At 39.9% G+C, this 27477-nt stretch overlaps 1 protein-coding gene across 3 annotated transcripts; it reads right to left on the bottom strand.

Moving 5' to 3' along the window:
• Nucleotides 1-2865: 2865 nt before the first annotated feature.
• On the bottom strand, nt 2866-27136 carry GAA (alpha glucosidase). 3 transcript variants are annotated; one of them, XM_083354136.1, is made up of 20 exons: nt 27076-27136; nt 25143-25721; nt 22762-22907; nt 21667-21832; nt 20499-20595; nt 19605-19724; nt 19163-19281; nt 18081-18212; nt 16095-16205; nt 15379-15492; nt 15137-15221; nt 13519-13660; nt 12690-12823; nt 12274-12425; nt 10456-10604; nt 9919-10060; nt 9390-9488; nt 9013-9177; nt 6902-7054; nt 2866-5280 (listed from the first exon to the last, which is right to left on the bottom strand). In XM_083354136.1, the coding sequence occupies exons 2-20, from the start codon at nt 25620-25622 to the stop codon at nt 5221-5223; spliced, it is 2766 nt and encodes a 921-aa protein (XP_083210262.1). In that variant the 5' UTR covers nt 25623-25721; nt 27076-27136; the 3' UTR covers nt 2866-5220. The 3 variants fall into 3 exon arrangements, with proteins under 3 accessions (XP_083210262.1, XP_083210263.1, XP_083210264.1); XM_083354137.1 differs by having other exon boundaries at nt 13519-13636; XM_083354138.1 differs by lacking the exons at nt 16095-16205; nt 18081-18212.
• Nucleotides 27137-27477: the final 341 nt, after the last annotated feature.

Raw genomic sequence — 27477 nt, 5'->3', positions numbered from 1 at the left:
ATCACTCTGGTCCTCCATGTCAGTACAGACATCAATTTTCTGTGACGAAATGTTACTTGCTTTGCTGACAACTACTCCAGTTATTCAAGCGGAAGCAGCTTCTCATGAGACTTGCAAAGCCAGTCAGAGAGGTCTCACCTGGGCTGGTAGGAAAGGGTGGATCAAGTTATATTACTGGAAATCCCATGATTGCAGACAGTCAAGGGGAAAAAAACTAAGAGGTGTGTGATCCCAAAGCTTGGGAGAGGAAATGACAGAACAGTTCCTTTTTACAATGTAGTAAAAATGGTCTTAAAGAATCCAGGGTAAAAGCATCATGCTTAACTATGGTCTTCTTCTGAACACTGAAGTACAATGGTGTTTCATAACCCCTGGTTCTGAAATGCTTGTCTTCAATTCCAGATCAGAAAAAAAATTCTAGTAATCCAAATTCAATGACTCCTGGAATTAAAAAGTGGTCCTACGGCCAAGCCCTGGTTTAATTTATTAATTTATTCCACAGAAGGCAAGCAGCATACCATACTTGCCCTGTACACCGCCCTGAGTCCTTCGGGAGAAGGGCGGTATAAAAATTTAATAAATATAATATAAATATAAATATACTTTCAGTAATAATTGAGTTGCTAAATATAATGTATGATTTTTCTATTTCCTAGGAGATAGGATAGTATCTTTTACAATATTAACCGCTTTGGAATAATACCGGTGGTTGAAACGTCACAAATTTAGCTCCTGCTGTCATTTTCAATCCTAGGATTTGCTGCATAAATTAAACTAGTTTTTTTTTCAATTTGGTAACCTTTAAGATGTGTGAACTTCAACTCCCTAGAATTCCCCAGCCGGCATGCTGAGTTAAGAAATTAAGAGGACAATTGGTACGTTGACTCAATCCCTTCTCTATTCTGAACCACTCCTTTTCTTCAGGCTCAATTCCTGAGAGATTCTTCAGTTCAGGTCCTTCAGAACAAGCCAGTGTTCTACCATTCTCATTGGCGGTGTATTTCACGTTCTGATGTCATCTAGTCAGTACAATCAGAGACTTTGAACTTTGTTGTAGCAAAGGTAAATCTCCTTGTTGAACTCATTCCATCTCCATTATCCATGTTTGTTTGGTGTTGTGTCCCTTTGCTTTTTCTGAAACTTGCCTATTCATTTAAGCACTTTTCTCTTCATTCTGTATGCTCAAGGCTTCCCATGGATAAGAAGTCAGTGTAACTAATAATTTGGACATTCTCCTGCATCTCCCTTCTTCCCTAGAGGGGCATATGCCAGTCTTCTCCAGCCTCTAGCACACAACCTTGTTCTGTATTTATAAACACAGACTTTTAAGTCAGGGCTTTTCAACCTTTTCACCCATTGTACCACTTTTAGAATATGGCAACAGCTGAGTACCACCAGTCGCCTACCAAGGTGTCAAAAACTTGATGACCAAAAAAGAAAAGAAAAAAGAAAAAAAGTGATGAAGTACAGGTAGTCCTCGACTTACAACAGTTTGCTTAGTGACTGTTCAAAGTTACTATGGCACTGAAGAAAGTGCCCCCCAAGCCAGAACCGAGCAAGACACCTGTCTGCCCGCCCGGCAGCGCTCTTCCTCCTGTCCAAGGTTTTCATTGTTGTGAGCATTTCTGTTGAGGATTGGCAGTGGGGGTGGGGTGGAAGGTTTTTATTTCCCCCCCTCTACTGGGTGGTTGTAGCAGGTTCTGGTCACTTCACATGACCCTGGGACACTGTGACCGTCATAAATATGTATCAGTTGCCAAGCATCTGAATATAAATCACAAAACCCTGGAGATGCTGCAACATTCCAGCTAATTGGCACTTCTTCTGTGCTCAGAAGCGCCAGGATCAGTGCCGAGCTCCAGCTGGAGCCTGGCGCTGATCCTGGCTCTTCCGCTGAGCCCTGACAGCCCTGCAGCTCCAGCCATCTCTCATTCAGGTTTGTGCAGTGCTGCCACCGGTTCAGCTCATTCCCCTCCCCCTCTACCCCTTTTCTAGGATGGTCGCATACCACCTGCTAGGTGCTAATGTACCACAGGTGGTACCTGTACCACTGGTTGAAAAGCCCTGCTTTAAGTAGTGCTGTCTATGCTTTGAATTTATTAAATTTAGTCCATCTCTTACAGCATCCACAACTCTTTTCAGATTTCAACAAAAGCCTGAAAACCAACCGTATATTTCAAAGAATAACTAAGATATGCTGGGATTTATGTATGGTGTGAAACATTTTTTCTAAATTGTTTCGAAGTGTGCCTGGCCTTATCTTTAATGATTTGACTTCTCCTGATGTTTTAAGCAGTGCAATAGGTGTATTCTTACTGAACAGCTGATTTGTTATCTGAGATATCAGTTTTTGGAGCAAGTTCCTAAATCTCCTTATAAATGTTTCCATCCTTCTTTAATCTAGTTTGTAAAACTTCCTTTTACTCAGTATCCTTTGCACCTTGAAGGCTTCTTTCATGATTTCCCTTAAGAATTCCCACTTTAGTTATGTTGGTTTATTTGTTTATTTATTTACTTAAAATCTTTGCATAACTTGCTATCTTAACCTAACTCTGGGAAGCTTCCAATCAAGAATAAAGCAACATATACATAATAAAAACAAGAAACAATAAAACCAGTAACTCCAAAATATAAAAACCTGGCACATTCCCCCAATGCAACCATCATATTCTCTTCCACTCTAACCTCACCCTATTCCCAACCGTTGAGGAAGAGCTACGTCTTAAATGCTCTTCTTACATTTTCTTTTTATATTTGTCTGCTGACATTCTTAAGAGAAAGACCTTTTTTTCATTCTTTCTTGCTTCTTTCGAAGTCTGTCTTCAGTCACTGTTACATTCTTCTAGCTGCCCAAGTGTTTCATCCTTTGTTTTTTGCCTGGCTATAACAATTGATTGTTCTGAAAGCCACTTGATTTTTTTTCTCTTTGAAATCTTCGGATTTTTTTTTTGGTTCAGTTGTTCAGTTATTAGTGTCTCTTGATTCTTCTCATAGCAATTCATGTCCTTTTTTACACAAATTAGATACATGGAAGTTGTTACAGTCAGACTATAAGATCAATGTATATTCTCCATAGCTTATTTTTGGACACACCTTTCTCTTTAGTGTTCTATGTTTAACCTGAATATTTGAAACCAGCAATTCATGATATGTTCTACAATCCAAATCGGAAACTCAAAGCCAGTTGTACTTTTCCAACTTCTATTTCCTGTTTTGTAATCTACTTGATTTCATTGTTGTCCATCATAGATGTTTACTTGCTAGCCATTAATTTTGATACAATTTTGTCTCGTATTTGATTTTAGCTGAGCATGTACTTAAATATTTTAGGTACCACAGTTGGTCCATTCCTTTTTAGGGACTGAGGCCACAAACCATCTAATTGTCTGAATTAAATTGGCCCATTCTGGTTCATAAACATTCCCTTATTCCTAGGACATCCAAAATAGTATACATCATATCCATTTTGACAATTCAACTTTTCCTTGATTTTCCTATTCCGTGTTCCAACTGAAAGAAGAAATTAGAACTGTTCCTTCCGTACACAATGCCAAAAATGCATTGCTTGCTTTAAAACAAATATATAAAATGTACCAAATTGTCCAACCAATGAACTCTTATGTTTTTTCTTAATATAACCATCTGACAAAAATGCTGTATTGTAAATCTTTGTAAGGGTATATGGCATCCCTTGTTATATCATCTCAACACAATTCTACAGAACATCGGTCTAACTCCTACATTAAATACCCTTGTATGACTTTGAACAGGAAGCAAGTCTCAATTATGCAGATGAATACGATATAGGGAAAATACCAACTTCATTGGGAATAAACCTATTTCCAGGAAATGAGTATGTATAGACTCAGTGCTTAAAAATGTATAGAAAGTAAGAAGGAAAGCCTTTGGAAGTGAAAGAAAAGGATGGGCCAGCAAGGAATCAAGTAAATACAAAAGGTGGAAGCTACTCTATTCCTGGATTTCTCTATTTAGGCAAGTCAATAATTTGTCTAACTTGAATAGAGAAGTCCATGAATGCAACTCAGTTTTCTGATGGACAACTAAGCTATTCCCTCAAAGAGATAGCAAGAGGGAAGCTGTTAGTCATATGATTACAGCCTAACTGTTTGGGTTGGCAATATATAAGCCATGATTTGTAATGTATTGTATCCCTTTAAATGTGTAATGATTGGCCAACGCTGTTCTTTCAATGGCCATAAGAGGGAGCTAGAGACATAGCTTCTCTCTGTGTGTGTTAGTTATTCTGTTACATTGCTTGCTGATTATTGTTGATTGTGGTTTTGCTACTGTTTGCTAAACCCGAAGAACTGTGTTTTTGACTTTTGGACTGGTAAGACGACTTTGTATTGGATAACTCTTGAACTGTTGATATCTTCTCTGTACCCGTGTATGACCTGGACTGTTTATTCTTGACTTGTGCTACTCCTAAAAGTAAAGTTTTTTTTTCCTTTTTACACGCCTCAGTGTATCAGTGTGGTTGCTGTGCAAAACCTGACTACTCTCAGTACCACTTCTTCTGTGCATTCTGCTTGTTGGCTCAGGAGATATTCTGCACAAACTCTGTCAGAAGCAATCAATTGTCAAGAGAAAGAACTGCTTAAGCATTCTTACCTGAGGCTGCCATGAGAACATCTATCAGACACTGAGGAAAACTTTGGTTCAAGGAACTATGGTTTTATATAAATGTGTAAAGCATTATCACATAGACAATGTGTTTGTCAAATTATTATATTAATGCAGTAGCATGCAGTCAGTGCATTGGTTGGGACATCTGGTACTTTCATTATCTATACACTGAGATCCCCCCCTCTAATTTTATAAAATTGCATAATATAATCCTGGCACTTGAAAATCAGCTACTCTACTCCAACTCTCTGTGCATTTCTGAGGAATATTACAACATCCTTAACAGAAATTATATATTCTTCTCTAGGAAGAAGTGGAGACATTTGAAAAATGCAATCATTCAAATCATTATATAGAATCTGGTCATGAAACCTGGTAGCATCCAACCCAACCCAAATCTTGTTACGTATCCAGCTTGGATAAAGAGCACAGAAGATCTCCTGCAGGCCCTAATAATCCTTACTGGAATACCAGAGCAAAAGGATCTTGTTCCTCAAAGAAACATTTTTTTCCATCTTCCATTTCAGGGGTGTTTATTTTTCATTCAGATTGTTGTCTGTCTTTTTTTTCTTCTCAGGACCAGGTGATGACAAATTCCTCCCCCATCAGCAAAGAGAGTGGAATAGTAAGGACCTGAAGAAGTGACAGGGGGAGTTAGTTACAATTGCTCAAAATAGTATCCTGTCATCGATGTGAGAAACATTATGCAGTAATATAACTTGTGTGGCTATGAATGGCCCTAGAAAGCTGAGGAGAGAACTGGAGCTTTAGATGGTCCACTGTTGCCTCCTCAACACACCAATGCACTTATCTGCACTGAACTACAAACCACACACAAGCTCCTCCCATGGGACTTTTGCAAAGGCCATAGACTTAAATGTGTCCTCAGCAATTAATGGAGGTTACTGCTTAGCACTTAAGAAAATCATCTATTATGACAGTAATTGCCTTACAAAACTAAACAAAAATACATATCCAAAATGATGAATAAAAAGGATGTGTGCAAACTCTCTTCATCTACATTTTATATCATTCGGTATACAGGTAGTCCTTGACTAACGATCACAAATGAACCCAAAATGTCTGTTGTTAAACAAGACAATTAAGTGAGTTTTGTCCCATTTCATGACCTTTCTTGCTACAGTTGCTAAGTGAATCACTACAGTTGTTAACTTAGTAACACAATTGCTAAGTGAATCTGGTTTCCCCCATTGATTTTGCAAAAGGTGATCACATGACCCCGAGACACTGCAACCGTCATAAATATGAGCCAGTTGCCAAGAATCTAAGTTTTGATCATGTGACCATGGGGACACTGCAACTGTTGTCTGAAAAACGGTCATGTCACTTTTTTCAATGCCGCTGTATCTTCGAACAGTCACTAAATGAATGCATTTAAGTCAAGGACTATCTGTATTGGCCTTTTGCTAGCTGGGCAGGAGGTACAAAAAAGGATGCTGCATTAATGCCAGACAGGTCAACCATTTCTGGGGCTGAGGGCCATATTCAGCCTTATGCAGCAAGAGAGGAAGAAAAAAAAGCAAGAAAAAAAATAATTAAGTGCAAAATAAATATATGCCTCCTGGCTCTAGCAGTGTTTTCTAGGGGACCGGGAAGAAGAATATTTTCCCTTATTTTCAATTGCTCCAAGCTTTTTTTTTCTTCCTATGTATATCTCAAGCACACACAACCTAATTTATTATTGAGTGGAACATTTTAATAAAGAAAAAGCATTGAAAAGATAAACTAATTCAAGAAATGTCAAGTTTAACTTTGTATGAAGTTCCCCAAGAGTCTTTCAAAGGTATCCAGAATATTTGTCAACTTCTGTTTCTTAACTTTGTAATGCACTCAGTTTCCAAGCAAAGGATCACCGATAAATAGCCAGGCAGTTTGCTACTTCAGAGTCACAGAAGGAAAGAGTTTTGGGAGCTTCACTAAAGCTGGAGGAGGCATGCATTCAGGAATGACTTTCCCACATCTTCCTTCAATAGTGGAACTAGTTTTGAGAATCCCAGGAAGCTTCATTCTTAACTATCGTCTCCAAACCCACTACCGCTGCAAGATGTTTATGTATTTCTACAGCTGCATAGCTCAATTAATGACTCTGGGAGGGTTACAATTCCAAAACCATAAAAAGAATTAAAACAATAGGAACTTCTTGAAAACAATACATTATACTAATGGAAGAATCCACATTTGTTGGACTGGATTCTCATGCAGAAACCTTCTGCCGTGCAAGAAACATACTTACCTTGGTGTCGGTGCGGTAAGAAAAATCCAAGACCGGGGTATCATTTGCCAGGACCTGATGGGGAGGGCTGGGGACACCTAACACCAGCACCTGTATCAGAAGGAGCCCATCTATGTGGCTGCTGAGTCGCACAATCTCATTCATTAACGCACCCTGCAACAAGAAGAAAAGGAGAAGCCGATGCAAATAGCACAGCAATAGGCAACCTTCAAGGTCAGGGGTCAACATTTTGGAGAAGGCAAGGGACACAGCGGGTGGAAGCATAATGGAAACTCAATGGAGTCATGATACTTAGATGCATAATAATATTTAGATTTTTCTGAGTTTTATCTGTTTTTGGAAGTATTGCTGTAATTTTTTTCTGTTGTGTCATGGTGATGTATGTAGTCCTACTGTTGTGCAGCCAAACACAACTTCTAGATTTGATGTGGCATGGCATGGTAGTGAGATCCCACAAAGTCTTTCTCTTGGTATTTTCTTTTTTCTTTTTCTATATAATTGGCAGTGCTAGTAAAAGACTTGTAAAGCAGTAAGAATCAGAAGAAGGGAAGAGAATTTTTTAAAAACTGGCAGGATTGAAATATAAGCGTAAGAAAAAGTTTGATTATTAACACCCAATAATATATATACTTTAAGTGCTTTGGAGGGTGAAAAAGTGGGCAAGTAGCACCTGTCAACAACCTTGTACACCTTTCCTAGAAATGCACAGCAGCTGCAGAGACAGCTCTTACCAAACAGTCACTGGGGATAGAGGACTGCATGTTTAGATGGTGCCTGGCTAAGAATGGTCTTTAGAAAGAAGCATCCAGCTAAGAAATAAGGTGTGAGAAATGCACAACTCTCAGCTTGGACAACCTTACTACAAGAAGGCACATTCATTAAGGTTGTTAAGGTGCTGTCTATGGGCTAATCAGCCTCCCCTATGGAGACAACTGTTTCTGCCCACTGCCTTCCCATCCAATCTCACCATAACTGATCACACTGCCCTTTAAAGTACAACCCACAACCGTCCATCCTGTGGAACATTATCCCTGCATCAATACGACTGGCCCCCACTTTGACAGTCTTCCACAATATCCTGAAGACAGAGCTCTGCCAATGGATCTGAGGTCTCCAGAGTGATATGGAGCCCATCAAGTGACTCATATATTTGTTGTTGCCAGGGGGTGTTACTGCTTTTTTGTTGTTGGGGTTTACCCTTGCAAGCCACATGGAGTCAAGAGTGAGCTGGGCGGCAATATAAATTTTCTTAAATAAATAAACCCACAAAAGTCCTAAGAGCCTTTTCTGAAGTGAACATCAACTACTAGAAAATCTTATCACTTGCACTTAATATATAGTATTTAATACCCAAAGCTCAGCCACTCCTGACTGTCCTACTTTTTGCAGCGTGACCAGGAGTACACCTCCCAAACTTCACGTGTGGCCGTTGGCCATAAAAAATGGCAGACAGCTATTATTGTAGTCATAATTCAGCTGCAGAAGGGCATCACTGAAGAGCAACTTGGCCAGTGAGAAAGCAATCCTTGTATCCAAATGGGCTTAGAAAGTCTACAGGAGTTTTCAGCATATTGTACCTTGCCATCTCATCTACTGCCCTACTATGACACTATTATGCAGATATTTGGGGTGTTCCAATAGGAAAAGAAACAAGATATAGTTAGACCCAGACTTATGACTACAATTGAGACCAAAATTTCCACTGCTAAGCAAGACAGTTGTTAAGTGAGAGTTCCCCATTTTACGATTTTTCTTGCCACAGTTAACTGAATCACTGTAGTTGTTAAGTAACAAGGTTGTTAAGGGAATCTGCCTTCTCCGTTGACTTTGCTTGTCAGAAGACTGTAAAAGGTGATCACATGACCAAGGGACACTACAACTGTCATAAATATTTGCCAGTTGCCAAGTATCCAAATTTTCATCACGTGGCCATGGAAATGTTGCAACCACTGTGTGAAAAAAGGTCATAAATCACTTTTTTCAGTGGTTGTCAGTTGAGAACTACTTGTCCTTGAGGTAACCCAAAATAGGAAATAACCGATTAAAATGCAACACGTTCTGTCTAGCATACTTCAGCTAGCGAGATCAAATTTGTTACTTATAACACTCACATTTGTTGCCAGAAAGAAGATCTGTGTGTAATCACCCTTCTCAAAGGTCAGCAGACCTTCACCATCATCCCAGAACAAATCTCCTCTGGCTACCCCTTCCAGCGTCAACGCCACAATGAGCATCATTCCATTCAAGCGGGACTCTGTGGTTGTGAGAGCAGGTTCCTGGGGAGATTTGCAGTAGAGGAAGAAGAAAAGCCTAAGAGCCTTCTTCACTTTAGTTACATTCCCTTCCCCCACTCCTCCCACCCCAAGCAAATTTTTTTTTATTATTTTTTTAAAAAAGTTCTATCCAGAGAATCTTGGAACAATATTGGGCTGCCGTTCTCCTATTTTCTGGGAAAGTGGCAGGAGAAGAACTGGCGTATTAGACCCACCTGCAAAGGAAGAATGTGACCTCCACGAATATGGACATTGATCGTGTCAAGTGGAGCAGTTAGGAGAATCCACTGTCCCTTGCTGTGGATGGCGGATCCCTGAAGGCCCACAGATATAAAAATCATATAAAATTAAGACAAGGTTTGTATTACCAAAGCAACAATCAGACAAGGGAGGCTTATGTTCATTCCAAGAAATTAACTTGAGAAAAATCTCAGGCAGTGAATTACTCAAAGGTAAAATAAGGGAGGAGGGAAGGCACATCCAGACTTACAGGATTCTGTTACTGTAGCTGTTCTAAGTTTTTAGACCTATACGGCATTGGTTTCTTAGTCTGGCTTAACCTACAGGGCTGACACTATAAGACAAAGTACCCAGAAGAACAACAAACACAAGACGATGGAACAGGATTAAATGGGTCAACTGCAACCATCTATGTACAACTCTGTGAAGGTTTAATGGCTGATTAAGGCAGAGAGTCACAGAATTTCCGTCTGAGCCTCTGTGAACGCCAAAAGCCACACTCACCGTGATGACATCGTACCATGTCCCCAAAGGAAAATAGCCAGCCACTTTCCTTATCCCTTCTTCTAACACAGGAGTAATGAGGAGCCCAGCTCCCCACATGAACTGTCTGTCAATGGTCCATGTATATGTGTCTTGTGGGAACCTGTAAGAATGATAAAAGAACATGACCACACGACTTCAAAGAATGTCTGGCAATCAAGGACAAAAAGTCATTACAACAGATCTCTCTCCCACGTGTAGATCTATCTCCTTCAGCCAGAACTCAGCAAGAGTACCACCACATCCTTCTTTGAGGACAGCTAAAAGATTTCAAAATTGTCTGTCAGCCTTGTATCCCATACTTCCTCCAAGTCCTACCCAGCCTGACGTTGAATTCCCACCATGATGGCAGTTATCTTAAAACTCACTTGGAAGATCATTGGTGAAGGCTATTTTATAATAATTCGGAAGCTTTTGCTCCAGAGCTTTTCAATCAAATGGTAGCTGAGATCCATCAGGCCATATCCTCCCTCACAACACAGCCGTCCTCTGACTTACTCAAAGTAAAGAGGACGGGCTACTGTCTCGCCTGTGGAGTGGGCCTTGTGGAACAGGGTGTAAAGATACGGCAACAGGGAGTAGCGCAGGGAAAAGGCTTTCCTCATGGCTTGTTGGGCTTCCAGGCTGAAGGCATACGGCTCTTGAGACTGCAAAGTAGAAAGACAAGTAATGAGAGCTATCGTGTTACCAGGCTCCTGAGGGAGAAAAGGCATTTCTTCTATTTACAGATAGTCCTTGACTTACAACAGTTCCTTTAGTGATGGTTCGGTTACAACGGCACTGAAAAAAGTGACTTATGATCATTTTTCACTTATTCACACCATTCACATTTTGCAGCATCCCCATGTTCCCGTGATCAAAATTCAGATGCTTGGCAACTGGTTCATAATGACGGTTGCAGTATCCTGGGGTCACGTGATCACCTTTTGAGACATTCTAACCAGCAAAGTCAATGGGGAAGCCAGATTTACTGAACAATTGTTGTTAGTTGCGAAGTCGTGTCCAACCCATCGACCCCATGGACAATGTTTCTCCAGGCCTTCCTGTCCTCTACCATCTTCTGGAGTCCATTTAAGCTCACGCCTACTGCGTCAGTGACTCCATCCAGCCACCTCATTCTCTGTCGTCCCCTTCTTCTATTGCCCTCAATCTTTCCCAGCATTAGGCTCTTCTCCAGTGAGTCCTTCCTTCTCATTAGGTGGCCAAAGTATTTGAGTTTTAGCTTCAGGATCTGGCCTTCTAAAGAGCAGTCAGGGTTGATCTCCTCTAGGACTGACCAGTTTGAACGCCTTGCAGTCCAAGGGACTTGCAGGAGTCTTCTGCAGCACCATAGTTCAAAGGCCTCAATTCTTTGGCGCTCCAATGAACAATAGTAGAGCGCCATAAAAATAGTCATAAAATGGTGCAAAATCACTTAACAAATATTTCATTTAGCAAGATAAATTTTGGGGTCAATTGTGGTTGCAAATCGAGGATGGCTTGTACTAAGGTGGGATTCAGGAAGTTCTTTTCCATACTGAATCTTTTTTCCTTCCTGCTATGTGACTCTTGTATTTAACAAGAATTGGGGCATTAAGGCCACCATCCACTAAAGCCATTTCCTGTAATTAAGAAGGAATGTGGAAAGAGAAATTAGTCTTTTCACACAAGTACAAAAACTATTGTTATGGCCTCCTATGGCAATCTGTACTTCTTTGATTTTCAAATATTATATTATATTAGAGCTTCTCATTCAGTATTCTTGGATCACTAAATTAACTTTTGGTACCTTGACTGGATAAATGCATATTACACACTTTTTAATTTTTCTTATTATAAAGCTAGATTTTATAGTATGCTCCAAATACAAAGAGGAATGTATTTTCAGTTTTAAGAGAGAAAAACCCAAACATATAAGCATCACTTATTATTTGCTTCTTTGCAGTGATTTCTATTTAAAAGCTACATCATCGATTTACAATGAAAGTAAGAACGCTAGTCTTGGCTACAAACTTGACAGGAAAAATCCTAAGAAATTGAAGCCTATTTCAATTTTCAACTTGTTGAAAAGTTCATGGACTTTCCTTAACAACCTGTCTTTGTACCTGATGTTTCCTGTAGGAGAGACCGATCAAATTCTAAGAAATGATTCACTACCACCCAAATTCCCATATGTCCTGTTTAAACTTACTAAATCATTTTTCTAAGTCTGGTACCTCTAGATATAGTGAGATTATCATTCCCAGAATTGCCTGCAGGCTCCTGCTTTGTTCCAGTTTGTCATAGCCCTCTCCAACAAAAACAATGGCCAGGCTGATGCAGAATTGTCATGTTTACCTTGCTTCTGTGGTCATTGTGGTTTCGCATGAAAGGGTAGAACGCACCCAGTTGGGTCCAGCGCACACACAGCTCCTCTGTCGTGCTGTTCAGAAATCCACAGATGTCAGTCCCAACCAATGGCACTCCATAGAGATTGAAGAGCAGCATTGCTTGAAAAGGACAGATAATGTGGATTAGGAAAGACCCTGAATGGTAAGCTCCAGAAAGCAGTAGGAGAAATGTTGAGGTTCTACAAGAGAGGAGCCACAATATATTGTCTTGCCAGATAATATCTTTTTCTGATAGGTTTTTCTTTCCAAAGGAGATATGGAACACACACACACACACACACACACACACACACACACACATCCCACGATAGACAGGTGCAAACTTGGAGAAGTTCACAAAGTGGTTTCTACAAATACTTGTACCTGGTATACTGTAGTATAAATGTTCCCAAATGCTTATGACGTCCCCAGTCCAATGGCCAGCATAGCGTCCATGGCTGGCAAAGGTGGAACGTGAGATCACAAAGGGACGCTTCCCTCGCACTTTCACCAAAGCACTGAGAACAGAAAAGAAGTATTCAAATGACCTTGATGGATTTGAAACCCAGAGTTTTCACACTCCTAACTGAACAAGGTATAGAAAATACTAAAAACACCAGAGTCGTGGGGATTTTGCCATAATAAATCATAGCCTTTCAGTTGCTAGTTTAGTTTCAACGTAGCTGTTGAGGTAGGTAATCCCCATTCCCCCATTCCAAAATGCATTATAGGTAGTCCTCGACTTATGATTTACAGTGGAGACCCAACATTTCTGTTGCTAGGTGAGGCGCTTAATTTTACAACCTTATTTTGCCATGGTTGCTAAGCAAATCATGCAGTCATTTCACTGAATCATGCAGTCATTTAACTGAATCCAGCTTCTCCCCCTCCCCCCCCATTGACTTTGTTTGCTGGAAACCAGATGGAGAAGGTCAGAAATGGTAATCACATGACTCCAGGACACTACAACTTTTGTAAATACATGCTGATTGCCAAGCAATCAAATTCTGATCACAAGACTGTGGGAGTGGCGGGTTGCCGTTAAGTGTCAGTAAGTGGTTATAAATCACTTTTTTCAGTGTGGTTGCCACTTTGAACAGTCACTAAACAAATAAGTCGGGGATGAGCTATATGGTCCTTAATTTGTATAAAAAAGGCACTCCAAGATCAAAGGAACACCTATCTATCTGGCAGAATTCGCTTCCATACTCACTCATGTGTTGCAATGGTTTCAGTCAACCCATAAAGGCTGTGCAAGTTATAGTGGGAAGACAGCTTCTGCGTACTGGAGGCGCAGAGGGTTTTTGCCTTCAAGGTTCCACCCACCATTCCTGCAAAATATATGGGGAGAAATGCTACATAACCAATGAAATTGTTGAGACTGCAAAGCAAAGGATGTGCGAGATGTGCAGAACTGAGAGTTTTAGATGTCACAGTGACCTTTGGATCCCTGTTTCCCAGCATAAAGACATCCCCTTTGGATTACTTGCATCCTGAGTTTTATAGGGAGCAGGCTGTAGACGTTTCGCAGAGTGCTCACTAAGAAATGATTCTGCATCCAGCCCCAGAGTTTAAGTTACATCAATATAATCCAACTGGACTTGACCTAAAAGCTATAAGCCAGTGGCCCACAGCCTTTTCGGCTCTGCTGACCGGTAGCAGTAGCGGTGGCAGAGGGAGGGGATGGTTTCATGTGTGTGCGCCCACCGCTTGCACAAACAGAGCTTTGCATACTCGCCCGCCACATCCGTGGCCCAGTTCCCAACCAGCCACAGGCTGGTGTCGGTCCATGGAGCAGGGGTTGGGGAACCCTGCTATAAGCCATTTGGGTCAGCTCTGGACTGGGTGCCCCCAAAACTAAAAACATTGAAAAAAGCCAACAAGTCTTCTTAAATATCCAGATTCAGGTGTTTGCAAAGGTAGGCCAAAGAAGATCTGAATGTTTGGAATCCATGTTTGCGTTTTTCAAAAGCCACAAGCATCCAGTGCTTATGTATCATTTGTAGTATAGTCATATATAAAATTCATATGCCTACAATGTATTTTAGTCAACAATATGCTTACTTTCCATATTGAACTAAAAATCAGTAGGAAATACGCTACTAAGTATATTCTTCAATTTTATTTAAAATCCTTCTTCACTATAGCTTATTTAGCAACTTTTTATTGTTCAAATACCTGGCAGATATTTGCCAGAATTTTTGCAATGTCCTCTCTTATTAGAAGCAGTTAGTTGTCTGCGTATTTATTTAGGTAAGTTGTATTATGCTCAAAAAGAGGGGAAAAAACCCCCAAAACCTAAGACATATTGGATTACAGTTCCATCCAATTACTTAAAGAGCCTCCTAAATCTGCTGTGGCTGGCTCACACGGCATTCTAAGGCAATAGATAATCTGTTTCATTTCCTCATGATAGGTTGTGTGAATTCAGTCACTGCCAATTGTAAAATAAGGTTCAGGTTTAATATTATGTATAAATCAGAACACTCTAATTTGTTCAGTTATAGTTAAAGCGAAACATAGTTTAAGATAATATAAAAGCTAGACACACAAACATGCACACACGCCTAAGAATCCCTGAGCGGGAAGACAGATTTCCATCTTATTTATCATCTTTATCAAGAGGACTGTTAACTAAACTGGAGAGATGTTTCAACAAATTGAAATTTCAAACAAATGGAATATAGTACGTATTTCAGGTGTGGATTTTATTCCACTGTTTGTCTTTCTTCATCCCTCAAATAATTAATTTCATTTTTTTTCTTAGTCCTCCAACTAGACCATATGTTTGCCAGAAGCATCCCCTCCCAACAAGATGCTCCCCTTTTTACCTGGTACGTATGGGGGGTTCTCAAGCTTGTTGTTTGGACAGCCTTCCAAGGAACCATCCACAAAATTTGATGGCTCATTCATGTCCTAGAGGAAGGAACAGAAGGAGGTTCATGTGTCATATTTTTTTCTAAATTACAACTTCCAAGTCAGGAAAGTGAGTTTAAAGAACCAAAAGCACCATCCAACCAAAGGGAAAATCTCCCAAACGTTCAGCATTCAAGTCCCAGGCTTGGAAACTCACTATCCACATGCCATCAAAGGGCACTTTGTCATGGAAATCCTTGACCATGTCATACCACCACTGGTGAGTCTCCGGGTTGGTGAAATCAGGGAAGGCAGTGGGCCCAGGCCAAACCTAGAAGATAAAAAACAGAGCTATGAGTAGCAATCTGTAAACCTTCTGTATATGCTACCGTGATGCATTTTAGTGTATCTTTGGAGATGGAACAATAAAAAAGTCAACAGGCTAATTATTAGAATTAAAAAAAAATTGAACCCATCGCCCTTTCATGGTATTGTATAATAGCGAAACTATTCAACCTGTGTATCTTCATATCTGGATTTCAATGGCACAAGATCAAAGGAAGACATGAAATATATGAGAAACGTTTACAAGGGAAACAAAAAATATATTCCACAACTCCCTTTGTTCTATTCTTCTTTCAAAATCTACTAGACTACAGACTTAAATTTCACCACATGGCATCTCCCCCACTGAAGCGTCATCCTTTCTCTACCAAGGCTCAAGGCCTGAGTATCCACAGCAGTGGTCACTGTTTTTAGGATGGCAGGACTGACTGTCCAAATGAAGCCCATTACTTTTTAATATGTTTTGTGTACACATACATACATGTAAACAGAGGAACAGGGCTTTGATTGCCCCAGTCACGCCTGCCATTTTGCACCCAGTGACTGCTTCTGTACAGGCCCCTGTCCATGGGTGATCTCAAGTCTCACTTTTCCAATCAAAGGTTGTCCTGTCGCATTTAGGATGAAGACCCCCCGCTTCAGGCCTTCATCATAGGGCCTATAACTGCCAGGGGGACTGGAACTGCTGATCCCTGGATCCTACAAAGAAACAGAGGGAGAGACATCTGCTTAGCCATAATGAATCTGATGGGAGTATGAAAATCTGAAGGGGAGAGGACACGGTTGTCTCAAGCAAAGGAACAAAACACATGCTCTTTCAAACTTTGGCAGTACTTCAGAGTTGGGAGACAGATTGTCAAAAAGGCACATGAGGCATGGGAAATGAACATGCCTTTATTTATACATGGAAAGTCCAGATTATGACATTTTAACAGTGTGAAAAACAGAAGCAAACTTGACATTTTAGGAGGAAGAGGAACATCCATTACTGAAGTTGGGCAACAGCACACAGCTTGTGGAATATCACATTCTAAATGCAAAACATGGATGGAACATTAAAAGGTCATAAAGAGAGCAACCCATTACGTGAGTATGGAAAGTCCTTCATACTGCTGTTGCTTTTCTAAAAGTCAAAATACACGAACAACTAAAGTTCTCTGTGCTTTCTAGGTCTGTATAACTTTCCTTTCTACTATAAAAAGCAGAGATGGGAAAACTGAGGCCTCAGGACTGAATGCAGTTTCCTAACCATTTATTCCATTCTTATTAAAAATCTACAGTGTTGATTCCTGCCATTTGGAAATAGAAACCATACTGAAATTGCAAAATACCACTTAAACTAATCCCTTCACAATTTAACAAACAAAAACCCAAAATCCTTTGGGGTAGGAAAAAAAAATCAGACGAAACCAATCTTACTGACATAGGTAAGAAAGCCACACTGATATTGTACCATCATCTGTCTGTCTCCCTTCCAAAGTTTCAGCAGAGGCTCCTTTGAGGAAGCTACTTTCTTCACTGTCTCAAAGAGAAATAACTTTTCCATTCATATGACCCCACCTATGAAAAGTTTGCAAATGTGATATAATACAGGTAGTCCTTGACTTACAACCACAACTGAGCCCAAAATTTCTGTTGCTAAGCGGGACATTTGTGAAGAGAATTTTGTCTCATTGTACAACCTTCCTTGCCACAGTTGTTAAGTGAATCACTGCACTTGTTAAATTAGTGACAATGTTGTTAAGTGAATCTGGCTTCCCCCATTGACCATTCTTGTCAGAAGGTCGCAAAATGTGATCACACGACCTTTCAACCGTCATAAATATTTCAACTGTCATAAATATGAGTCATTTGGCAAGCTTCTGAATTTTGATCATGTGACCTTGGGGACGCTGCAATGGTTATAAGGGTGAAAAACGGACATATGTAACTTTTTTCAGTGCGGTTGTGACGTTTGAGCAGTCAACTAAACAAACTGTTGTAAGTCGAGGACTACCTGTATTCATTTGACTTCGGGAAGGGGAAGAATACTGAGAAAATATATTTGTCCTGGAAAAGTAGAAAGCTGGAAAGCAGCTCAAAACAACTTTGCTTTGATTGTGTTAGGTATAAGTTGAAATACTGACAAGCTTTAAAGATTTTGTTAGATTACCGTAAAGACACTGAATTACAATCCAATACTTCTAGCAACTGTTTGGGCTTTCTCAAATATAGGCTGACATGTGACAAGGAACTCTGCCTTAGAGAATCTCCAACCAAACCAGGAATCCTTCCTAAACTGGAAGACCCAAGATTGCATTTTCCTTCCAAAAGACTCACTCCTGCATTAGGGAGGGCTGGACATAGAACTGCATCATCTACTTCTGTGGAACAAAACTAGCAGATTTTGCAAACCCTTCCAAGAGCATACAACATATGAGAGGGGTGCAAAGCAAAGACAGAATATTATAATTAGTATCATTTCTGGAATTACATTCAGTGTTATCTACCCCTTTTGGGTCAGGCCAGTAGCATCAGAACCTGACAACTGATCTAGGTCAATTTCAAAGGAGCATTCAGGATTGAATAACTTACCACAATCATGACATACTTCCGACCATCATGATGGAAATCATTCACCATGTCTGGCATGTCCCTGAAACCATCCTTGTTGAAGGTGAAGTCTCGCTTAGCGTCCATATAATCCACATCATTCCATTGTACATCCTATGAACCCAGGAATGAGATTATGATGAAAGCAGGTTTGCGACCCACCTCACTTTTTCTCTAAGAACAAATATTCTCTTTGAGTGATTACGCTGACATGGCAGCTCTTCTACTTCACACAGGTTGGGGATCCATACATTAGCCCAGGATCTGTTTCATAATGGTTTATTAAGTAAATTAGCTGAATTGACACAATCCATTAATCATTCAATCTTGACACAATCCATTAACTCTCATTTACAAAAATTGATATCTGAATTCACAAAACACACACCAAGCTAAAGCCGCCCTGAGTCTTCGGAGAAGGGCGGGATATAAATGGAATTAAAATAAATTAAAAAAACAAAAAAACTCAGAAGTTTTGGTAAAATCCCTTTTTATTTTACTGTGATATGTAGGCTTTATTTTATTTATCTATTTATTTGTACCCTGCCTTTATTATTATTACAAATAACTCACGGTGGCAAACACATCCAAACATAATTTCTCCCTCCTATTTTCCCCACAACCACCACCCTGTGAGGTGGGTTGGGCTGAGAGAGAGAGTAACTGGCCTAAAGTCACCTATTGGCTTTCATGGCTAAGGCAGGACTAGAACTTATGGCTTCCTGTTTTCTAGCCTGATGCCTTCACCACAAACTGGCTCTCTTTTGTATAGAAATATTTGCTGAACTGTATCTTTTAACTTGCCTTCCCCTTTATGTATTCATTAATATGAAGTTGGGCCTGTTGCCATTATAATTTTGCTGTTGCATCAATTGTGTTTCTTAATCTCTGATAGCAGGAGATTGCTTGAGCAAATGATTGGGCATCGGAAAAGAACCTCTGAACTTAATAAAATGCAATCACATTATGGGAAATATATAAATAAACCAGGGTAATATATAAATAAACCAGTCTAAGGGCCAGAGAGAAGCTATAGTCAAATGGAATTCAGAGAAGGCACTTACCAGGGGGAAAAGAGCTGCAGTCATGTTTTTCACCACTTCCCGAGTAATAGCAGTGGAAGTGTATCCCCAGCGACAGAGATGGAATCCGAGAGCCCAGTAAGGAGGCATGAATGGGTAACCTGGAGGAATTTTGAGAAGCGGGGAGGGAGAGAGAATCAACATTCAAAACCATCAGCACTCCCAAATCTCTCATAGAAAAAGAGTTTCAATAAAATACTCACAATACGTCTGGACCTTTCAACCCTAAATCCAACCTACCATAGCTATTTTAAAGGTTATGCTTATTTCTAAGACTCTGTTTTGGGTTGCAGCTTTGGTGTATAAAGGGTTCCTTCTAATACCTAAACTAAGTTGGGATATGAAATAGAAAAAGAAAAAATGTACAAAAAACAGATAAAATAGACTTAGTTCGCTTCACGCATGGAAAGGTACAAATGCTTACCAATAACGTCCATGTACTGGCTCACCACACTGCTTGGGTCTGGTCCCAAGAAGATATAGAAATCCAAGATACCCCCAGTAGTTCTCCATGTCAGCGCTGGACTGGGCTGCAGTAACACATCTACAAGACAAACAGTGGCCTCGAAACACTACTAGAAGGACACAGCACACCATCCACACATTACACAGACCCTGGCAGGATTTTACTCCTACAACCTCCATAAAGCCATCATATTCCATTATCAGACACTCAGCCTTGGTTTGCTGCTTAATGGCTATTCTTGCCTCTGTGCTGGCAATGAGACTGTTGCCCACATTAAAGCCAGTTCCCTTTAATAGAAAGAGGTACAAATATTGTTCTTTAACACTTAGCAGATGCTTAATATTGAGGAAAGAAAAGGAAACTTAAATAGCATTTTCCAGATCGGAATCTTAGTGCAATTAGCATTATGAAGGGCCTTAATTCTCAATATAAATAGTCAGGGTTAAGCTATTATACAGTGTAAGTAATCACAAAATAGTAGTTAATAGAACAAGCTAAACTGCTGAGGCTGAAAAGCAATTACAGGATCCAAACCTTAATTAGCAGACCATTTTGATTAGCAGACAAGTTCGGTTTAGTGATTAAGGGATCAGGCTAGAAACCAGGAGAGTGTGAGTTCAAGTCCTGCCTTAGCCGTGAAAGGCAGTTGGGTGATCTTGGGCCAGTCACTCTTTCTCAGCCCAACTCACCTCATAAATAAAAAATAAAAATTGTAAGACAGTCAAAATCTCCGCTCCTTCAAATCACAAAATGGCTCCTTCAAATGCACATGACTTGGGCACACAGAAATCATCATTAGGTTACTTTGATCAAGTTTGGCCTATGAGAGATGTCATCCAATACAATACCTACCCATAGCATTGCTGTTCAGTAAGAAGACTCCGTGGGCCAAGCCACCCTTTTCTAAAGCCACATAGAAGGGGTGTGAACCATACAAATTGGCAGAGGGCTAAAAACACAAAATAATATTGCATAGGGTCAAGGCTGTATTGGATAACAGGAACACTTCAGCAATGTCTTGGGCTTTATTTAGCACCTCTTTAATAGTCCCAAACAGCAAACAATTTTTCCATGATGGTCCTTTTTCACTATTTTTTTTAAAAAAACTTCAAGTGTCAATTAAATGACAACTTAAAAAGTCTATCAAGCAACTGGATCAAGCAAGCTTTTGACTCGGTTTCCCAGACTTCCACACAGACAGCCAATCTGGGGTTTCATAGGTAAATGAGATGCTGAAAATGCTCTCCAGATGTCTCAAAAGCATTGCAGAAAACTACAGTTCCCATGGGACAGAGAAATTGCAGTTTAAAGCTGATTAAATAGTAGAATGCCCAGGTAAGATCTGTCACCTAATCTTCCAATGTGATACTGCAATACTCACAGTTCCAACCAAAATGAGCCTTGGTGGAGCAGTGGGCTAATGCCTCCTTAAGTAACACCAGCTGCCTGCAATTAGTGCAGGTTCGAGTCCCACCAGGCTCAAGGTTGACTCAGCCTTCCATCCTTCCAAGGTAGGTAAAATGAGGACCCAGATTGTTGGGGGCAATAAGCTGACTTTGTAAAAATGCCGCTTGGGGGGGGGGCAAAGCCCTAATAAGCAGGCATATACATAGAATGAAGGCTATTGCTAAGCACATTGATTTGTGCTTCTTAGATTGTAAGCAGCCCTGAGTCTTCGGAGAAGGGCGGGATATAAATGGGATTAAATTTTTTTTTAAAAAATACAGAACTTAGTTCTATTTGTCATTATTTCTTCTTCAAAAGACTCTATCATATGGCCATTGAATGTATCTCGCATTTCACTGGGTATGCTTGCGATTTTTTTACCCCTCATTTTCTCTAAATTTTTGCACAAAACACTAGAATTATTCCTATGAAATTTGTGCATCAGAGCATGCTAAATCTGTCATTAGCACTGAGCATATAAGGTTAAGATCAGATGAGGATTGCATAGCACCCCAATTAAATTCTTAGAGAACCTGTCCCTTGAGGAAACCTTGCCCACCCTCCTGTCATTTACCGCAGGTGATATGTCCCGGTTCCACAAAGTAATTTTGGTCCAATTGACATTCAGTGTAAGAGGGGTCAGATGTTCACCCAATCCAGAGATGAAACGTGATGGCAGAGCAGTGGAGATCTGAAGGAATTGGTCAGCATAGAACAGAGGAGCCACAGTAGTATTCAGCCTGTTTGGAGAAAGTGGGCACTTCCACCAGCAGTTTACAAATAAGGTCCCCTTTTTCTTTGATTTACCTCAATCTATCTTGGAGGCTACTTCCAAAGCTCTAATCTAATCTAATCTAATCTAATCTAATCATCTATTAATCTAATCCAATTCAATCCAATTCAATCCAGTGACTAGTTGCATGATGATCTAGGTAAATGTCCTCATCCAAGAGAACGCTACTACATGCCTGAATTCATCTTAAAAAATCCAATTATGGAACATGAGGCTCCTGGAGATGCTCCTATCTCCTATTGTTCAGGATTGTTCAATAAAACTATTTTGTTTCAACAAACCTTCAGATCCTAGGAAGATTGTGGGCACTCATCTCTCACTGATTATTTCTGGAGTGGTTTCTAAATTGTTTGTGAGAGGTTCTATTTGTGGTTTTCTATTTTGGGCACATGGCCCAGAATCTGCCTGATTGAGGCCACAGATATCTTGTGTGAAGAATGTAGTCTGGGGTTAGAGATATTGCATGTCAGAAAAGATAAAACTCAACTCAGTGCCTCAATACTGCTGGTTAGAGATGCGCTCATTAAAAGCTATTTTACATATATATATATATATATATATATATTAGGTGCACTGCTTCATATGCAAAATATAAATTCCAAATACCTATTTGGAAGAGATGCATATGCATCAAAAGCCTATAAAACCTTTTAGGTGAAGACAAACTCTGGAGTCCAATATGAAAATGGCCCTTCAACTTCCAGAACAGAAGCACTAGTTTAGCTCTTTCTCTTTCTGTCTCTCTCTCTCTCACACACACACAAACACATACATACACACACACATTATCATCATACAGCTATTCAACCGTTTCCGGCTAGTGAAATACACTGAATTAGACGAATACCAGGATAAGCAAAGTCCAGAGCTACTTACAGAACTTGGCCATTGGACTGTCGAAAAACAATGAAGCCAAAGGGATCAGCAGAGAACTGCACAGAATAGAGCGTTGAGGATTCCCTACTGGTGGCCTTGGGGGTTTCTAAAGGAACTTCATAGCGTTTTCTAGCTGGATTCTTAAGCTGTGGTAGAGAGACACAACAACAAACATTGTGTGAGGCTACTCCAAAAATTGGTCAGAAAAATTCAGTCAAGCTTCAAAGGGACTTGGCTTCTACTTCAGTATCATCTGTGAGGTGAAAGAAAGGAAGTCGGTGTGAAGTCTGAAGTTACAATGAAATCCAGCTTTTTGGTTCAAGGGGGCTTTTTATTGTCTGATTAATTGATTTCCCACCTTTCAATTGATCTAATATGACATTTGATATTCCTGCACCCCGTTATTTCTAAAACAGACATCTATAAGCAGAGCCATTTTTAAACGGTATGAAATAAATTCAAGGCTGCACTCTTACATGATTTTGCTTGGAAATAAGCATTAATACTTCTAAACTTGCAGCATTTGCATTTTATTTATAATTTGTTGTTAGATTTCTGAAAATATATGCATAATAATTTAGATACATATATCATACATACCTATAATATCTACACGTATTTGAAGTATTATCATACGCAGGATGTATTTTGGTTACAGAGAAAAGGAATTAATTATGTAGCCCCAATTCCAGCTACTAGAAATGTATCTAAGAGTTACAAATAACATAAAGCCACGCTACGCATTATCGTGATTTATTGAATAAACCATAATTAGCTGGATTTACAGTCATTGGCTCAATATCAGCAAAACAATACCGAAAACTTCAGTTCTTTGCTGCCATCTAGTGATAGCCTAGGCTAGGTGGAGCAATCCTAGCTAGACCACAATTATTCTTCATGGAGTATAGTGACTAAGTTTATACAAACTAATAAAAGCCAAATAAACCACACTTAACCTAATGTTTCTACCCAGCCACGTATTCACTTCTTTAGCTTCTGAAAATATTTTTTAAATGCTAATATTCTTAAGAAAGTGAATTCTGGTGCTGGCAATCACATTCTGATCTTTCACATAGCCTGGCAATAACCCTCTCTATTTAACTGAAAAGAGATTTATCCTAGGATTAGAGCAGGAACAAACAAAATTTGAGGATCAAGGGCTATAATCCTGATGTTACTAAGAGATGGGTTAGGGACAAAGAACTTGTAAAAAAAAACCTAGAATCTTGCTGCAGATAGCAGCAAGAATGCTTTATGCACAAAAATGAGGGAGCAGGGGAGCTACAAAGATCTTCCATGTTTGGTTAATGTCAGAGTGTCTTGGACTTCATTTTTTAAAAACAAAACAAAACAAAACAAAACAATTTGATAAAGCAAATTAGAAATCAGGGTCCAGCACATATCAAACGAATATATCTTGCATTGATAGAAATTGACTCAGAAACAGAACTTGTTAAAGATTGTATGATAAAATGGGCCCGGAATATCCAAGAAGTTATTACAATGGACACGTGGGAAAAGATCTGGGTGAGGAACGTAAAATTTACACAAGCTCAAAACCTAAGAGAGAATTTTTATAAAATGTTTTATAGATGGCATTTAGATCCTAAAAAGCTTGCAAGTATGTATTCGAATTATCAGCCAAAATGCTGGAGGTGTGGTGGCGAAGATGCAACATATTTTCACATATGGTGGACTTGCAAAAAGGTTAAGGCTTTTTGGATAAAAATTTGGTGGAATATGCAGAAGATCTTCAAGCAAAGGATAAAGTTTTGTCCGCAATTGTTTTTGTTGGGTATAATTACAGATGCTACTGTTGTGGACACTAAGTTGATCTTGAATTTAATTACAGCAGCAAGACTTTTAATAGGTCAATATTGGAAGAAGGAGGAACTGCCGACTATAGAAGAATGGACTTTAAAGGTTTCTGACCTGGCGGAAATGGCAAAGATCTCGGCTTATTTGAAAGATCATTCGCAAGAACGTTATATTATGGAGTGGAAAAAATGGATTGAATATATCCAGAACAAATATGGGACTAAAAAGTTTCATTTAGCATTTGAATAAGTCTTCCTTTCTATTTTCTTTTCTTTTTATATGTAATATTAGTATTGCTTGTAGTTATCTTATATGAGCTAGAGAGTGATAGATTTAAGAATTTATTGTTGGTAGCATATGGATGTTTATGATTGTTCTTTGTTTTTATACCTTGTACTTAGCTCTGGGAAGTGGGGGGGGGAGGGGGAAAGGGGGGGAGGGGTAGGGAGGGATAGGGAGGGGTGGGGGGAGGGGGGGATTGTTAAAGATAAAATGTATTTTAAAACTTTTCAATAAAAAAACAAAACAAAACAAAACAAAACAAAACAATAGTCCCTACTCACTGTGAAGTGAAGCCTCCCCTTGGTCTCAAAGACCACATTCAGCTGCACATTCAGGATGTCATCCGGCATGAAAGAAGGTGCACTGCGGATCAAGTTGGCAGTGTAGCCAGTCTTGGTGGCAGTTAGGTTTGTCATCTTGTAACTAGAGTAATTGGTAGGAAAAAAGCACCATGGCTGCCAACCAGCAGAGCCTTTGGAAGAGACAGGGATGTAACAACATCCCCGAGCTTGACATTCATCTTGAGAGAGAAGCTTCTCCGGGGCACAGTCAAAGCGGCTGTCTGGAGGGATGTTGCATTGCTTAGACATCGACAGGGGTTCCAACTGTTGTTCTAGTTTCTGTTGTGGTACCTCTGAAATCCTGCCATGATTCTTACCCCAGTGATCATTCTCTCTTTTAGAAGCAGCTATGGCTGCCTCTGAGGTCCTAGATAGTCCAAGCAGAGTGATAACAAATGCTAGAGTTGAAATCACCAGCATTGTGTGCTTCTTCCACCACAACCTCTGTCGGGTATTGAATCACCATGGAGAAAGGCAGGAGCTTGCTCCTCAGCAAGTACAGGACCAGTCAGTCTCCAGCTGCAGAGGAGATGCAATCAGACACAAACTATGAATTCCTGGCTTGTGCTGCAATCTCCAGGTTGATTATTCTTAATAACCTATCCCTTGTATTCAAGCAGGGAAGTCCCTGATGAGCGTCTGTTGTCAGGCCTAGAGTATCTAAGTTATTCCTTTGTATTCAGTATTGATTCCCATTAAAACAATGATACCCCACTGTTGTGGCTCAAAAAGCAACAAGTCTATTGAGCATTTTTCTTCTATGCTATATCAATCCTGTAGAGCTGCATGTGCTGATTTCCTGCAGGAACAAATTTCCTGTGTCAGGAAAACTTACAACAGCTTTGAAAGCACTTTGAGCAAAGAAACCAAGAAGACAGGCATTTCCCTATAGGCAGACTCCATGATGCTTATAGAGATATTATTATGTTATGACTCTGGGTATAATCTATTATTTCAATTGTGATTATTATACAATATTAATTGAAGATGATTAACATTTTATTATTTAGAAACCAGTGATGAGAATACAAAAAATGTTCTATCAAAATTAATTACAATTGAGGATGCTATTTTTCCAAGCATAAATTTCTGCCTTTTTGGTTTCTCAGTGTTGATTTGAGGTACCAGGTTAGAAAGTGGAAGACCAACTTCAAGTCCTGCCCTAGCGATGAAAGCCAGCTGGGTGATCTTGGGCCAGTCACTCTCCTGCAGCCCAATCCACCTCACAGGGTTGTTGTGGTGGGGAATAAAAGGAGGAGGAAGGTATGTTGGATATATTCACTGCCATAAGCTATTTATAAAACGAATAACGGCAGGATATTAAATAAATAAATAATAAACAAACAAACATTGTGAAAATGTGGTCACTGTAAGAGGAGAGCAATATTATTCTGCAGTAACTAACAGTCAGGAACCTGGTAGCATTTTAAAAAATTGATAAAATGTTATTAAAACACATAATTAAGCCTTTGTGAGCTACAGCCGACTTCCTCAACCGCATCCGACGAAAGCTTCGGCCATTACATTTGTTAGTCTGAATAAGTGCTACCAGATTCCTTCGAATTAGTGTGAAAATGTAGGGTTTTTTTCCCTACTAGTTGACCCTAGCCCAGTGGTAGGCAACCTCAGCTCTTTTATGACTCGTGGTGGACTTCAACTCCCAGAATTCCTGAGTCAGCTATGCTGACTTAGGAATACTGGGAGTTGAAGTCCACGAGTCATAAAAGAGCCGAGGTTGCCTACCCCTGCCCTAGCCAAAGTAAATCCCATAGCAATTCTATCACCCCGCCCCATTCACAATTATCATTATCAGGATTTTGGCCAGGCCACCCCACCCCACCCCCAACCCACCCCCTGCGAAATATTCACTTACGCGAAGAGACAGAAGCTTTCGCAATTAGCCCAACCCGAAAAAAACAAAATGAGTAGTTTCCAACAGATCACGTGAATAGCGGCTCACGTGACTAAAATTTTCTCCTTTCTCTTTCCAGGCGATCTCACCAAACGGGCTCGTCGAGTGAGTTGGATGTCTCTGCAAAAATCCGGCCGTCCGCCAGATGCCAGCAAAGGGTTAGGATTTTGCTTTCTGTCACTGCCATCCGGATTTTTCTCGTTGTAGTCCGGATTTTTTTTGCAGCCCGAAGATGACAGTCCCACAGAAAAGGGCTTCGGTTGGAAGGGGTTTCTCTATTAAGAGTCTCTTAAATGAGGCGACAACACACAATGGTGCTCCATGGAAGAGCTTCCCGGTGCAAACATTTATGATAGATGTACC

This window comes from Vipera ursinii (genome assembly GCF_947247035.1).
Source record: "Vipera ursinii genome assembly, chromosome: 2".
NCBI lineage: Eukaryota > Metazoa > Chordata > Lepidosauria > Squamata > Viperidae > Vipera > Vipera ursinii.
This window is presented reverse-complemented; position numbering and strand designations above follow the sequence as displayed.

Excerpts from the sequence above, each read along its gene's own strand:
- GAA (XM_083354136.1), bottom strand. The coding sequence starts at position 25,622 with ATGCTGGTGATTTCAACTCTAGCATTTGTTATCACTCTGCTTGGACTA. Across the intron at positions 18,213-19,162 it reads CTGCAGCTCTTTTCCCCCTG|GATGTACAATGGAATGATGT; the intron begins GTAAGTGCCTTC and ends CTGGGTTCATAG. Across the intron at positions 13,661-15,136 it reads GAACCCCCCATACGTACCAG|CATTTCTCCCCATATATTTT; the intron begins GTAAAAAGGGGA and ends TTGGTTATGTAG.